At 37.4% G+C, this 16546-nt stretch overlaps 1 protein-coding gene across 1 annotated transcript in view; it reads left to right on the top strand.

The window, feature by feature from the left end:
• The window catches only part of LOC150088828 (transmembrane protein adipocyte-associated 1 homolog), a 194872-nt gene that overhangs the window by 73403 nt on the left and 104923 nt on the right, over positions 1–16546 (top strand). The window contains exon 5 of the mRNA XM_090370928.1: positions 12854–12926. Coding sequence (XP_090227054.1) covers positions 12854–12926 — 73 coding nt within the window. The remainder of the gene's footprint in view (positions 1–12853; positions 12927–16546) is intronic.

Genomic DNA, 16546 nt, shown 5'->3' with positions numbered 1-16546 from the left:
ATGCCAGTTTGTCTGAAACGTAAAATAATGAACCAATGTATACTCCCCACCATGACTTATGGAAGTGAAACTTGGGCCCTCACCAAAAGAATGGAAGAGAAGCTGAGAACTACATGGCGAAGAATGGAACGAATTATATTGGGAATCAGGCTGTTAGATAAGAAGAGCAACACATGGATTAGGCAGCAAACTCAAGTAAAGGACATTCTTATCAAAACTAAAGAACTAAAATGGTCTTGGGCAGGACACATAGCTCGAAGACATGATGACAGATGGGCTAAGAAAATAACAGAATGGTATCCAAGAGGAGCTAAAAGAAAACCTGGAAGACAAAGGCAGAGATGGATAGATGAAATTCATGAGTTTGTGGGTAGTAAATGGATGGCCAGTGCTCAAAACAGAAGGAACTGAAAAGTTGCTGGAGAGGCCTTCATCCTGCAGGGGATTGAAAATGGCTGATGATGATGATGAGAAGTTAATTTTCCATGACCTGAGAAGACTTCAGTCAGTTAAACAGCCAAAATTGTAAATTACGTTGATAAAAACTCTTTAAACTTAGTCTTGCATTTTAGAATATCTGCTAAGTTTCTTTCTTCATATATATTCCTCATGGATGTGGGAAGCAGACTCATCTGGGTCTAACTTCCCTAGCAGCTTTAATTTCTGCACAGCACTCAGATGCATGCTTCATCTTTTCATCAGTTTTCTGGAGCCATGATTATATACTGTAAGTGAGATTGTAGTAGTACAGGCATGTGATGCAAGAAAAAAAAAATTTCACACATCCATTCTCTCTAAAAGTTTGTCCAGTTCCTCCTTGAATTTATTTAAACTATCAATTTCCACAATGACAAGTACAAGTTTGTTCCAGCAATCAACTACCTACTAGCCAAAGGCAAATTTCCGCACATCTATTCTATAACTATTCTATATCTTTGGCCCTTGAGGTTGTCACAGACATTCTCTCAGATATGCCAGACAAGCTGAACTTGCTACCTGGGAGTCTAAAATGCAGATAGAACTGATATTCAGGTTAAACTCAAGTCGAGTGGACCCAATTTCGGCGAAGTCCGGATGGTCTGTGACAGCCAAATCCTCTGCTTGCACCTTCACGATGGTGGGACTGTTAGTAATCCTGGATATAACCTCCATGCACAAGTACATGGTGGGTGACCTCCCAGGTGTGAACCAACATAAGCAGGGGTCGAGGTGTGGCACCCACACCACATTGGAGGAACGCCTCCCCTCTATGTTACCAGGCAGTACTAGGTGGTAGATGACTCTCATCAACCGGTGCAATACCACCACTTTGCTTATTGGAGGCTTGAAGCGGTGGAACCCATGTTTAGTCTCTAGAGCTAAGTTCCGGTCAACTCTTCCATCATGCAGTATGATTGATGACTTTTGAGGTTATGATGAACATTGCGGCGAGATCCAATATTCCTTACATTTCGTGGGTACAGCTCTAAAACGGTGTTCTGGCTTAAAATCTCTCCGCCTCATTGTTTCAAATTCATCTGTTGTCTCTACTGTTCTCCCAACTCCACTAATCACTTGGAGCTCTTTGACTTCCTCTCTTTGCAACTTGACTTTCTCCAGTCCAACTTTCCTAACAGTGAGGAAATTTTCCTTGGTGATTTTAATGCTCACAACACCAGCTGCCTTCCGTTTTCTAGTCACACCGACCCAGCTGGTCGAGATGCTAAGGCTTTTGCAATTATTAATGACCTTGCACAGATTGCTCATTTACCTACAAGAATACCGGACAGTCCTAATCATACAGCTAATACGTTTGATCTTTTTCTCACAAACAACCCTTCTAAGTACACGGTGGAAGTGAGAGGTCCTTTAGGCACTTCAGATCACAACTTGGTGATTGTCTCTTCTCCAATTGAACCTTTATCTCGTGGCTATTCCCTGTCGTTTGGCATTACAAGAATGCAAAATGGGATGACCTGCGAGACTTCTTTTCTTCTTTTCCTTGGTTGGATTACTGTTTCAAAACTTCTGATGTCAACGTTTGCTCAGATCGTGTCAGTGAAATTATTCTTGCAGGAATGGAATCCTTTATCCCACACTCCACTTTAAAATCTCGTCCTTTATCTAAACCTTGGTTTTTCCAATAAATGTGCTAAGGCTGTTCAAGAGAAGAATGTTGCATATCGTAATTGGCTTGTTTCTAATTCTTCAGTTTCATTTTCTGCCTACACCAAAGCTCGCAACAATTGTAAAGCAGTTATTAATCAGTCCAAACTAGAGTTTGAACAGGCTAAGAGTAAAAAATGTGCTTCTTGCCTTAATGGTAGCCGAGCATTCTGGTCTCTTGCCAAAACTATTGGCTGCCACTTTTGCCCATCTCTGCTCCCACCTCTGTCCAAACCAGATGGTTCTGTTGTCACTTCAGCCAAGGATAAAGCTGACCTCCTGGTATCCCATTTTTCTTCCAGCTCATGTATTAATGATCTTGGTAAAACACCTCCCACCATTCCCAACACGCTCCATTCAATGCCTCCTGCGGTCTTCCATCAAAAGGATGTCAGAAGGAATTTGACGAATTTTGATGCTAAGAAAGCTCCAGGTCCCAATGGTATTTCTCCATTTGTTCTCAAAACCTGTGCTCCTGAACTTACTCCTATTCTTTGCCACCTTTTTTCACTTTCTTATTCCAAAGGTGTTTTTCCTTCTGCTTGGAAATTTGCTCATATCCAGCCAGTTCCTAAAAAGGGCGACAAATCCCTCCCATCCAATTATCGTCCCATTTCAATTACTTCTACTCTTTCTAAAGTAATGGAGAAATCAATTAACTGCCAACTCTTAAACTACCTAGAAACCTTCCGTCTGATCAACGATCACCAGTATGGATTCCATCATTGTCGATCCACTGGTGATATTCTGGCTTACGTTACCCATTTATGGACTAATTCAATGGAAAGGTTCGGTAAAACACAAGTAGTTGCTCTTGACATCTCAAAGGCTTTCAATCGTGTTTGGCATAAAGGTCTTCTAAACAAGCTTCCATCTTATGGTTTGCCAACTGTTTTTAGTAATTGGTTATCCAGTTTCCTCTCTGATTGCTCACTGAGGGTGATGGTAGATAGCTCTCTGTCTTCTAACTTCTCCACTAATGCCTCTTTCCCCCACTCTTTTCCTCTTGTATATTAATGACCTTCTTCCATTGACTGGGAATTCTATCCGTAGTTTTGCCGATGATAGCAAATTGCATTCCACTTTTCATTTTGAGAAACCTTGTCCTGCTCAATCAGCTTCAACTTCTCGAAAAACTGCTACCAATTCCTTAAATGCCGATCTTCAGGTAATTCTCCAGTGGGGCAAAGACAACCTAGTTGATTTCAACCCTTCTAAAACTCAGTCTTGTCTTTTATCTCGGAAAAAGGATTCTTCTGCTCCTATGCTTATCTTTAGTGACACTCCGATTTCTAGGCAAAATGATATATCTCTTTTGGGGATTACCCTGGCTTCTAATCTCTCTTGGCACAAGCACAATATAAATATTGCTTCCTCTGCATGTAAAAAACGTGGTTTTCTCTTTCGCTCTCAGCGTTACTTTTCTTCCAAATAGCTTTTCTTTCAATTATAAACTACTCCGTTTATAATTGATTACACTAACAGAAAAGACCAATAAACCAGAAACTGCAAATTTTTTTTATTGTTTTATGGTAGTGACCTCCAGAAATATGCTTTAGAAAAATATCACAAAGGCGATAACGACTAGCGAGTCAACAGCAGGAATTCCCAAAAAGGAATGGAAACTTTGAAAATTGCATCTAACATAATAGCAGCATTTTCCCAGAACAAAAGCTCAAAAATACAGTGGTATGCAAGATTTCCCGCAATTCTCAAACCATGTTAGAGCGAAACCGTGTTATATAAGTATTATGTTGCATGAGGATTGCCGCAGTTTGTCAATCGTGTTAGAGTGAAACCGTGTTTCAGAAGTACCGTGTTATATGGGGGTTGCCTGTATATGATATCAAAATTATTTTTTGCATCCAGTTCCTTTGTGACCACATCGTAGTATCCAATTAAATTGGTCAGACAAGACTTCCCCTTAACAAACCCATGCTGTGTCTGAAGTATTACTGCAGTCTTGTCTAGGTGATCCGGCATCACTTCTTTAACTAGTGACTCCATTATTTTCCTCGAAATAGAAGTTAAAATCTGCCCTACCATGGAATATTGTTCCCACATGTGGGGTGGTGCCCCCAAAACCTGTCTCAGGCTTCTTGATTCCATTCAGAAGAGGGCAGTTAGGTTAATTAATGATTCATCTCTAAAAGAGTCTCTCCACTCGCTGTCTCATAGACGTACTGTTTCTGCTGCATGCCTCTTCTACAGATACTTCCATGGGCACTGTTCTTCTGAATTGTCTTCTATAATTCCCGCTCTCTCTTTCAAAACAGTCCGAACACGTGCCGCCACCAGCCAATATCCATTTACTGTCCAACTTCAAACTCACAGAACCAACTTTTCATCTTCCTCGTTTATTCATTCAACTGCCATTTTCTGGAACAACCTTCCTTCATACGTATTTCCTGAAAATTATAGTCTACAGAAGTTCAAGTCCAATGTCAACAAATATCTTCTTTTGTCTTCTCAACCTCCAACCCAAGCACGATACTAAGTACTATAGGTTCTAATACATCTCGTGTTTGGGGTTTACATAAAAAAAAAAAAAAAAAAAAAAAAATGCAGTTAAGGATGCTCTCATAGTTATGAGAGCATCCTTAACTGCACGAACTGCATGCTTTGAAGTCACAATTTTTTATAGTGTCAAGCAAGCACAAATTCAATAGCACAGAATCTAACCCAGGGATCTCCCAACAAAATATAGTGGACCCCTGCTTAGATATAAAGCACAAATTTAACTTTATTACCTTACCAATTAACAAAGTTAAATGATATGTGAAAATTGGAAGAATATTTTCCAGTTAGCAAAATAAAAATAAATTTAAGCTGATGTACATAGCTTAATTAATATGTACTCTAATATGTACATACTAACTAACTGATATTTCTGTTCACTGACTTTTTTTTTTTTTTTTTTTTTTTTTTTGTAAAATTTAAAACAGCAAAAATGATAAGCAATTAATAACAAAGACATGGCACGCACAAGTTGCAACAAACATGCTATGCACAAGTGAGATACACAGTAATGAGTTTCTGAAAATTTATTTATGTTTTTTATATGATTGAATATTTCTTGGAAGAGGAAACACATTTCACCATAATAACATGAAAACCCACAGAATTCCAGCTATCCGTACTATAGCAATTGCAATAAGATCGAGTTTACTACTCCATTTATAATTGATTACACTAACAGAAAAGACCAATAAACCAGAAACTGCAAATTTTTTTTATTGTTTTATGGTAGTGACCTCCAGAAATATGCTTTAGAAAAATATCACAAAGGCGATAATGACTAGCGAGTCAACAGCAGGAATTCCCAAAAAGGAATGGAAACTTTGAAAATTGCATCTAACATAATAGCAGCATTTTCCCAGCACAAAAGCTCAAAAATACAGTGTTATGCAAGATTTCCCGCAATTCTCAAACCATGTTAGAGCGAAACCGTGTTTCAGAAGTACCATGTTATATGGAGGTTGCCTGTATATGATATCAAAATTATTTTTTGCATCCAGTTTCTTTGTGACCACATCGTAGTATCCAATTAAATTGGTCAGACAAGACTACCCCTTAACAAACCCGTGCTGTCTCTGAAGTATTACTGCAGTCTTGTCTAGGTGATCCGGCATCACTTCTTTAACTAGTGACTCCATTATTTTCCTCGAAACAGAAGTTAAACAGCTCTATAATTATTTGTATCACCCTTTAAACCCCATTTGTGAATTGGGGATACATTTGCACATCTCCAGTCCATGGGGACCTCCCCTGAATCTAGGATGCTCTCATAATTATGGCTAAGGGTTTGGTAACTTCTCTTGCTGCCTCCTTCAATATAACTGGATAGATTCCATCCACTCCAGAATACCTTTTTTATGTTTAACATCAACAATTTCTCCTCCACTTTTCTCTCCACTATTACAAAATCATTTAGCTCCCTGTTAGAGTTTAGTAAACTTCTGTCCTCCTCTTCCTTACAGAATTCCTTATGTGTGAATGTAGACACAAAAAATTGACCTGTACCTTAACAAGTACAGGTCAGTGTTGCAAAAAAGTTGTGAGTTAGGGTTAAATTTGAAAGTGTCTGCAATTCTGCCCAGACACGATAGGAGGGAGTACATGATGAGAGCCTTGTCAATCAATTCGGCCCTGGAGGGAATGTGCAAGGCTCGAGGAGTAGAATTTTGTTCAGTGTGGTCTCCTGTGCTTGTTAACAGGAGAGACTGCTTCTACAGGGATGGGATGCACTTAAATAGAAAGGGTGCAAGAATATTTGCTGATGCTATTGAGGCAGTGTTAGGTGGGTCAGAAAACTGCTAGCTTGGGGGGGGGATTCACAGACTAAAAGGTTAAAAGTAGCCGCAGGCAGAGGTGAAAGTGATTCTTACACTACTTCTATTAGAATAAGCAGTGGCCTGGAGTGAGGGGTGCTGGAGGTTACAGGGGCTGATGGCAGTCATCGTGAAACATTCTTAGAGTAACTAAAAATAAGAATAGGTGCATGTATACCAATGCTAGAAGTATAGTAAATAAATTTGAAGTGTTAGTCAAGACATCAAAGGCGGATATTGTTGGGATATCAAAGACATGGTGTCACACAGATATTAGGAATGCAGAATTGGAATTTGGGAAGTACAATGTGTACAGAAAGGATAGGAAGGGGGAGGGGTTATGCTGTTAATTAAGAAAAACATAAAATCAAAAGAAGTACATCCAGTTGATATAGATGAACAGTGCACTGTTGAGTCAGTTTGGTGTAACATAAGCACTGCGAAAGCAAAAATAAGAGTAGGAGTGTGTTATAGGCTTAATGACTCGAATGAGTACAATGAACAATTGTATAGAGAAATAGAGTGGGCTAGTAGCAGTGATCATTCGTGTATTAAGAATTTGGAGATAAAGGAACCACTAGGTGACAGTGATCACAGTGTACTGATGTGGGATTTCCTTAAAGATATAATTACCATCAGGGGTAAAGGAAAGGGTTTTTACTTCCGTAAAGGTGAGTACAGTGGTCTCAGACAGTTTTTAAATTCTGTACAGTGGGATCAACTGACGATGTTACCAACAGTAAATTCTAAGTGGGAAGCATACAAGGAATTAATCGCGGAAACTACTAAAGTTTCATACCTATTAAGAAATATTGTTCAAGGTTTAGACCTAAATGGTTATCAAATGAACTAATGAGACTCGTGGCAGAGAAGAAAAATGCAAGGGATGCATATAAATTATCAGGCGACACAGAAGCCTATGGCAGATATAAGCTAGTCTGTAATCAAGTTACAAAGGAGGTTAGGCAGGGGAAAGCAGATAACGAGAAATCTTTGGCAAAGGATGCTAAGAAAAACGGCAAGGATTTCTTTACTTATAAACTCTAAAAGAAAGGGGGTGAATCTGATTGGTCCACTTGATATCGATGGTTCGACTGTTGATGATCCTGCTCAGATAGCAAACAAATTAAATGAGTATTTTGCATCTACATTCACACATGAGGAGCTATTAAGGATTGAAAATGCCAGAAGGTTATCAAATTGTAACAGGGTGGTTAATGATTTTGTAATAACTGAGAGCAAAGTGGAGGAGAAATTGTTGAAGTTAAACATAAGAAAGGCACCTGGGGTGGATGGGATCTATCCAGTTATATTAAAGGAGGCAACAGAGGAAGTAAGCAAACCCTTAGCCATAATTATGAGGGCATCCTTGGACTCAGGGGAGGTCCTCACGGACTGGAGATGTGCAAAGGGGGATCAAAGGGTGACACGAGTAATTATAGACCAGTTAGTTTAACTTTTGTTCTGGGTAAAATAATGGAGTCACTGGTTAAAGATGCATTACAGGATCATCTAGACAAGACTGCAGCAGTAATTCAAACACAGCATGGGTTTGTTAAGGGAAAGTCTTGCTGAAAAATTTGATTGGATATTATGATATTATGATATACAGTCAGATGAATCATCCTCAGCCAAACCAAAATAATGCCTAACATTATACAGTAGAACTGCAGAGGACTAAGCAGCCATTCTGATGACTTAATGGATTTAATCTCTCTATTTAATCCCATAGGTATATGCCTACAGGAAACATTCTTGTCATCCCAAGTTTCGCTGAAATTCTCAAATTATATGATATACAGATGAAATAGTGCCCAGAGTCTCCTAGCTGTGGAGGAGTAGCCACTCTTGTAAATTCTAACATACCATCCAGACCGATCCAATTAAGAACCACTCTAGAAGCTGTGGCAGCTCGCATTGCAGTTGGTATTTCAGTTACCATTTTTTCTATTTATATTCCACCATCTCTACCACTTCCCCATTCAGAACTTGACAATCTCATTACACAACTCCCAACTCCATGTTGTCTTTTCGGTGACTTTAATGGACACCATCAATTTTGGGGATCAGCTACAATGGACAGAAGAGGCAAATTTATTGAGAAATTTTTGAATAATAACCTGATAGTCTGAATCCATTAAATTCAGATAGTCTGAATTTAATAAATTCAGACTATCTGAATTTAATGATTACATCCACCTACCCACAGGATTTACTTCTGCAATTGACTTGTCAATTTGCTCACTGTCCATCTTTCCAATCATGGCATGGTCTGTATTAACCGATCCCTTTAACAGTAATCACTTTCCAATTATTTGCTCCTTATAAACAGGGGTAACTCCAAATCCTGATCAGAGATCCACTTGGAAGTTTAAAAGTGCAAACTGGGATGGCTATTCTGCCCAAATACTTCTAGACAAACTGTACGTTCAAAAAGAACCTACTGATGATGTGAATACTTTTATCACCAATCAGATTCAGACTGCAGCTAATACCTACATTCCAAAATCCAAGACATATTGAAATCACCAAAATCACTGGTGGAATACAGATTGCTTCATTGCCAAACAGGAAAAACACCAAGCTTGGATTAATTTCCGTAAGAATCCCACCACCACCACCAGTAACCTCATTGCTTGTAAAAGGCTTAAAGCAAGGCAAATTAGATGGAAAGCAAAACGTGGATTGGTTTTGCCTCAACCGTCACAAAAGACGCCGACACATGCCTCATCTGGAAAAGAATACAGGCACTAATGAAAAATTTGCTCGTTTGCCCTCTCCAATACTTCATTGGAAAGGAAAAGATCTATCTACAGCTGAAGAAGTTGCTAATGCACTTGCAGAATCATTTGCTACAATCTCTGCTTCTGCCTCCTATGTGTCACCTTTCAGAACATCAAAGCTGGTGCAGAAATATATAAAATCAACTTTTTCAAGCACCGCTCATTCCCGTACAACGAACCCTTTACATTGATAGAACTTCAAGAATCGTTAAATAGGTCTTCAAATAGTGCCACAGGCCCAGATGGAGTTCATTATGTTATGCTCAAGCATTTACGTGAAGAGGATTTGAGTACCCTGTTAATCTTTTTTAATCGGATATTCTCCAAAAATGCATATCCTTCATTCTGGCGTCATTCTTTCATTATCGCTTTACCAAAACCAGGAAAAGATCATTCCTTTGCAGAAAATTACAGACCAATATCCCTTACCAATTGCATGGGTAAAATTTTCAAAAAAATGGTTCATACTAGGCTCACTTACATCCTAGAGGCAGAGAATCTCCTTCCAGATCATCAGTAGGGATTTTGGAGGAATAGATCAACGCTGCTTATCAAAGCTGAATCTCATATCCGCAATGCCTTTGTCATGAAACAACATCTAGTCGTGGTCAGTTTAGATCTTGAAAAGGCATTTGACACTACATGGCGTCATGGGATTATTATGGACATTTACCATCTGGGGGACTTAGGGGCCGTTTGCTGAAACTAATTCAAAATTTTCTGCAATTGCATTCTTTTCAGGTCCAGTATAAAAACGTTCTCTCTACCTCTCACATTAAGGAAGAAGGAGTCCCGCAGGGATCGATACTTAGTCCAACACTATTTCAATCCGAATTAGCAGCATAACACGAAATATCTCAAAAACTGTTGAAACTTATGTACGCAGATGACCTTACCATTTCCTGTCAGTCTCAAAGTATGAATACCATCAAATGGCAGCTCCAACTTGCCATAACCAAAATAGAATCATGGACTTCACAGAATGGCTACCGATTATCAAAAAAAAAAAATGCACTGTCACTCACTTTTGCAAGAAAAAAGCTCTCCATCCCGATCCTGAACTACAAATAAACAATATTCCAATCCTGCTTGTTAGTACTGTTAAATTTCTTGGACCAATATTAGACAGCAAGCTGAATTTCCAAGCTCACAGCTCTCATTTTAGAAATAAGTGTTTAAGCATTTGAATATATCGCGATCAGTCTCATCTATGTCATGGAGAACTGATCGGTGTATTCTACTGCATCTATACAGAACTTTAATCCGTTCACAGCTAGATTATGATTGTCTGGTCTATGACTCTGCTAGGACCACTACTTTACAATGTCTAAATGTCACTGAGCTGCGTTAGGCACTTTCAGGACTTCTCCAATCCAAAGTCTTTATATCGAAGCGCGTGATCCTCTGTTACATCTTTGTAGGAAATCATTACTGCTCCACTATGCTGCTAAGATCCACAGTCTCCCATTGCACCCCAGTTGGGAGTATCTTTGTAATACTCGGTAGGGTTTGTTCTTTGAGAGCAAGCCAAATGAAAATAGACCTGCTTCACTCAGGATTAAAGAGCTTTCTCAGAGTTGGAATATCAATTTAAGCGATATTTTTCAGGACGTAACTGCACCTGTCCCACCTTGGACATACGTTTCTGCCTCTCATGATACACATCTTCTGGAGTGGTGGAAGAATACTGTACCTCCCTTCAATATCAGGCAGTTGCACTTAGCTCACACTACTCTGAATTCTCATGCCTATAAAATCTATACTTACGGATCCAAAACAGCCAGTATGGTTGGTGCTGCTGCAGATTTTCCTTCTCTTATGGTTAAGCCTCACTACCATTTAGCCTGCAGCATCTTCACAGCTGAATTATTTGCCATCAAATTAGTACTTAGTAAAATTATTGAGCTTTCCATCTCACCTGCTATAATTTACACCAACTCCCTCAGTGCTGTTTCTGCCATAAGGAAGAATTTCTCATCCTATCTTGAAATATATTCATTTTCAGCTATTTTCCTGCAGCATGTCCAATCAGTCAATCAGTTTTTGCTGGATCCCTGGCCATTCTGGTATTCTGGGAAATGAAAATACTTGACCTCACAGCTAAACATCCTCAACATGCTCTATCACAACATCCTCAGGTTCCTTACACTGATTATAAGCCTGTTATTCGTAAAGCAAGTTAACTGGTCACAGATCTGGAAAAGGAATACTAACAGCAAACTTTACCAGATAAAAGAGCCAAAGCTGTGGCTCTTTCACAACGATGAAACAGATGAGAGGAAGTTGTAATGGCAAGACTCAGAATTGGACACACTCATCCTGCTACTGGGAGAAGACCCACCACTGTGTTCATCGTGTCAAAGTCAATTTATGGTTCTGCACTTTCTGTTTGATTGTCCTTTAAATTCAGCCACTTTTCAAACACTTAAGGTCAAACACTTTTCAGTTTGTCTCCAGACTGAATGTCTCACATGATTTAACTCATATCCTGGGAAATGATGTAAACATAGAAGAACTTATAATCTATTTAAAATGTATTGGCCTATACAGGAGCATTTAATTTAACATCCACTGCTGTATATCTAGAGTAAATAAACTATGAACAAACACAATTTGGCCTTAGTAGCCCTTGTGTCGGTAAGCCCAATACCAACAACAACAACATTATTCCATGATGATTCCCGGCAGCTCTTGAAATCCCCAGCAATCTGCTCTCCAGGCTGCTGCTCATTACAATAGAAGCAGTATAAGAATCACTTTCACCTCTGCCTGCTGCTACTGTTAATCTTTTAGTCTGTGAATCCCCCCCCCCCCAAGCTAGCAGTTTTCTGACGCACCTAACACTGCCTCGATAGCATCAGCAAATATTTTTGCACCCTTTCTTTTTAAGTGTATTCCATTCCTGTAGAAACAGCCTCTTCTGTTATCAAGCACAGACTGCACTGAAAAAAATTCTACCACTTGAGCCTTGCACAATCTCTCCAGGGCCGAATTGATTGATAAGGCTCTCATCATATATTCCCTCCTATTGTGTCTGGGCAGAATTGCGGATACTTTCAAATTTAACCCTAACTCATGACTTGTTTTCAACATTGACCTGTACTTGTTAAGTAAATCTGCATATCTCTTACCCTTAAGTTGATGTTGATCTCTTACCCTTATGTTCCATGTGACAGATTCAAGTCATGTTGCAATTTACTCACAATAGTCTTGTTGTTGCAAATCGCTTTCAAATACATTGTTGTCTGCAGTTCTTGCTCTTATGGGTCTGCCGCTCCTTTCACAATGCTCTACTGATTCTTCTGCCCCAAATTTTGTACACCATCTCATTACACTCTGGCACCTTGTTACATCTTAGCTGTAAATTACCAAGAATGATAACAAATCCCTCAGACATAAGCCGTACTTGTAGGTCCTTTGGGTGAAAAATTATGCACCTTATAAACTTATTTTCTGACTGCTCCTCATGCATTTACTTCTTTGTATATGATATAAATAGGCAATAATTACATAAATATTGATTATTCTTCTCTTAAATCAGTAAACTGAAATGAGCACTAATTTTGCTTCTTTTTTAAACTTTTTTTTTTACAGATTCTCTGGGTGTCTGTCCGCTTTTTTCTTTTGGCCACAGAAATGAGTGTGCTTATATTTTGCTTAGCATTTGGTAAGATGTATAATCTTGACTGTTTAGATAATTTGATGTAAATACAACATTTATTTATTTGGCTTTTCTATGTATACATTTTAGTTATTGTAATTATATCTGTAATATTAAGAATGATTATAACTGGAAATACTGTAATTTGAAAATATTTAAGTCTTTACTTAAAACTTTAGTTTGCTTGTAGCATCTTTAAAAATTGGTATAAGTTCTGTGGATGATAAAAACTTCTTTTTTTTTTTTTTTTTTTCAAATTTAAGGTGATTCTCACATGTTTTCAAAAACCTGCTCTGGAGTAAATTAAAAATATGGCTGCTTGCTCATTACTGTATACTCTAACATTTCTCATGCTGGAACTTCTGTTAAACATTTTGAAAAAGATCATTGCAGAATATCAGAATTTAATTCTTTATCCAGAAATTTTTTTATACAGTAAAATCCCATTATAATAAACTTTCTGGGAAAGGTAAATCATTTAAAAGTGCAATTATTTGTCCACATAAGTTCTTCTGTGCTTTTCTGACCACATAATTACTAATTTCTTCTTTATTTTACTTAAGTATTATTAAAATCAATAATAAATAAATAACAGAATATGTACAGCAGAAGTAAATATTTCTGTAACATGTATTTTTTTTTTTTATATTTGTACAAAAATTATTTCATTTTATATTTTTATGGAAATTACAGTTTTGAAAGTAAGAAATACAGTACACTAGATATTACTTATTCACCATTGTACCAATCTCAACCTAGGCTTTGACAGACTGCTTCCATCTCCATTTGTCTGTTGCCCTTCTAGCTCCTCCCATGATTGCTTTTCTCTCTCCTTTTCAATCATTCTCTTCCGGGTTGTCTGTCTTCCTTTGTTTTTTTGTCTTACCATTGGGCGTCCAGTATGCTGCTACTTTTATTACCATCCTTATATCTTTTTAAGATGTTTCGTAGCCATTTCCATCTTTTCCATTTTATGAACTTTGAGATGTATTGAAATTCTGTGATCTGTCTTATTTTCTTGTTTGTTATTTTTTTTCTGAAAGAAGTTTCTAAAGAAGTTTAAGGTGAGAATCACCTTAAACTTCTGTTTCACCATTGGTTTAATCTCTCCTCTCTCATTTTGCTCATTAACCATATATCTGCCACATAGATAAGCATTGCTCTAACTAAAGTAAAATAAAAGTAAACAATTTTATTTTCATTTTTAGATGTATCTGCTTTATTTTCCATATTTTGTTCAATCCACAGAAATACTGGATGCTATTCCTTTTCTTCTGTATATTTCTGAATCTGTTATACTTTCTTTATGTATTATTAAAGTGCTTAAATATATATATATATATATATACACACACAGTAGACTCTCGATTTTCCGGGATAGATGGTAAAAAAATCTTCCGGATAATCGATTTCCCGGTTAATCCAAAAATACAGCAAGTCCCCGACGTACGTTCCAGGACTTCTTGTGTGAGTCGAGTTTTCCGTAACTCGGGAATGACTAACAAAATATTGCTATCGGTATCTGTATTCGCGGTTTCGCGTATTCGCGATCGCTGATTTAATATAAAATGAAACCTAAAAAAATGTGACTTTTAAAGCGCTGTGAACATTTTCCGCCATAAAAAAAAAAATTGGGTGTGGCTAAAATTATCTTTCTCGGTCAAAACAGCGCTCAGTGGGTGGGGGGAGAGGGGTGACAAAATCGCGAGCGTAGACGTTTCTCGCTAATCCTTGTTCAGTATGTGTTATGCGCTTGTTATGGAAGGTTTCGTCGTTTGCTTTTAATTTATATGCTTATAAATTGAATAAATTTATCAATTTATTAATTGATATGCTTACAAAAGTGATAAATCTACCATTTTGCAGTGTAAAACAGACTTTTTCGAGTGTGTTAACGGAAGTGACTTTATTTGGACAAGTTCTTTCTAACCCGTACAAAATATGGCTACGAATAACAAGGGAATGTGAAATGTGAAAATATCAAAGAAGGTGATGACATTAGCGAATAAAATTGAGTTATTAGACAAAATTTCTAATGGTGAAAGTGTCTCCTCAGTGGCAAAACATTATAAAATCAATGAGTCAACGGTACGATCAATCAAAAAATCGGAAGAAAAAATCCATGTAGTGTCCGTGAAAATGTGCTAATTGCTTAAAAAATTTGCTCTGTAACTCGTGATGTTAAATTAGAAAAAATGGAAAAAGCTTTAAATCTGTGGATAGAAGACCGAACTCGAAATAAAATTCCGTTAAGTTCACTCATCATTTGTGAAAAGGCAAAACTCCTTTATCAACACTTTAGCGAAACTGGTAGCACTGGCGGGATAAGTTTTTTACCTAGCAAAGGCGCTGGTTTGAAAGATTTGTTTGAAATTTCTAATAAATATTACATTTAATATTAAATTGTTTCTTATTTTCATTTCGATGCCATATGCTTGCATTTTACTATGTACTGTCTATGTAATAGTCATATTATGAAGGTTCATATAACACATACATAGACAAAATTTTAGACTGGTTTTTCTTATATATTTCATACTTTGGAACGGAACCCCTTTATTACTATGGGAGCCATAACTCACTATTCGCGTTTTTGGTATTCGCGACATTTCTCAGGAACGTAACCCCCGCGAATAGCAGGGGTTTACTGTATATCCTTGATATGCCAAAATTACAAAAACCACATAATATCCTCAGAAGAATGAAGAAAAATAGTTATACATTTTTCAATTAGTTAGTTATATATTTTTTTATATATTAGTTATAAATATAGAAAAATAGTTATATATTTTTAATTAGTTCAATTAAAAACTTTATCTGGGGACAGCGGTGAAGTAGCTGGAGTGGCACGTAAGAAAAGAAAACATAAAAGGAAGTAAAAACGCATGTTATTGTACTGTAAAAACTGGTATGTATTTCGTAGCCTTGGTTATTATAGTTGACTTTATTGGTGCCGACCGCTTCTTGTATTCTGTCTTTCTCCTTTATTATGTTCACGGTTGACACTGACAAATCTGAATTCCACGCGATACATGTTAATGTTTGGCCATTTTCATATATCCTTATTATTTTAATTTTCTGCTCCAACTCGATTGCGTTCCTTTTTCTTGATAGATTTACTAGTACAGCTGTCACTTATTCTCTTAGTCAGCACCATGACAATAGACAAAATAAAATTTTATGAAAAGAACTTCACAAGGTTAAGGCAAAAACTCACTATTATTACCCCACACGCGCTTACATTTTACTAAAGCACATTTCTGGAGGCCACTGCCATAAAACAATGAAAACAATTTGCACTTTCTGGGTTATTGGGCTTTTCTGTTAGTGCATTTAATTATAAACAGGTAGTAAACTCGATCTTATTGCATTTGCGATAATACCAATAGCTGGAATTCTGTGAGTTTTTAAGTTATTATAGTGAAATGTGTGTGTGTGTGTGTGCCCCCTTCACTGAAATCTTCAGTCTTATAAAAAAATATAAAAAACCCTACTATGTAAGTCGGGGACTTACTGTATCGGAAAATGTTCATCAACCTACGTAAAAAGTATGACGATAGATGAAAAACTTACCACGTACTACTCACGTGTCCAATATGATGCTTCCCTTTATTTTTTATGATGTC

The sequence above is a fragment of the Mastigoproctus giganteus genome, chromosome 3 (genome assembly GCF_048544385.1).
Source record: "Mastigoproctus giganteus isolate SK-2022 chromosome 3, ASM4854438v1, whole genome shotgun sequence".
In the NCBI taxonomy this organism is placed as follows: Eukaryota; Metazoa; Arthropoda; class Arachnida; order Uropygi; family Thelyphonidae; genus Mastigoproctus; species Mastigoproctus giganteus.
Note: the sequence above shows the minus strand (reverse complement) of the source record. Positions and strands in the feature narration are given on the sequence as shown.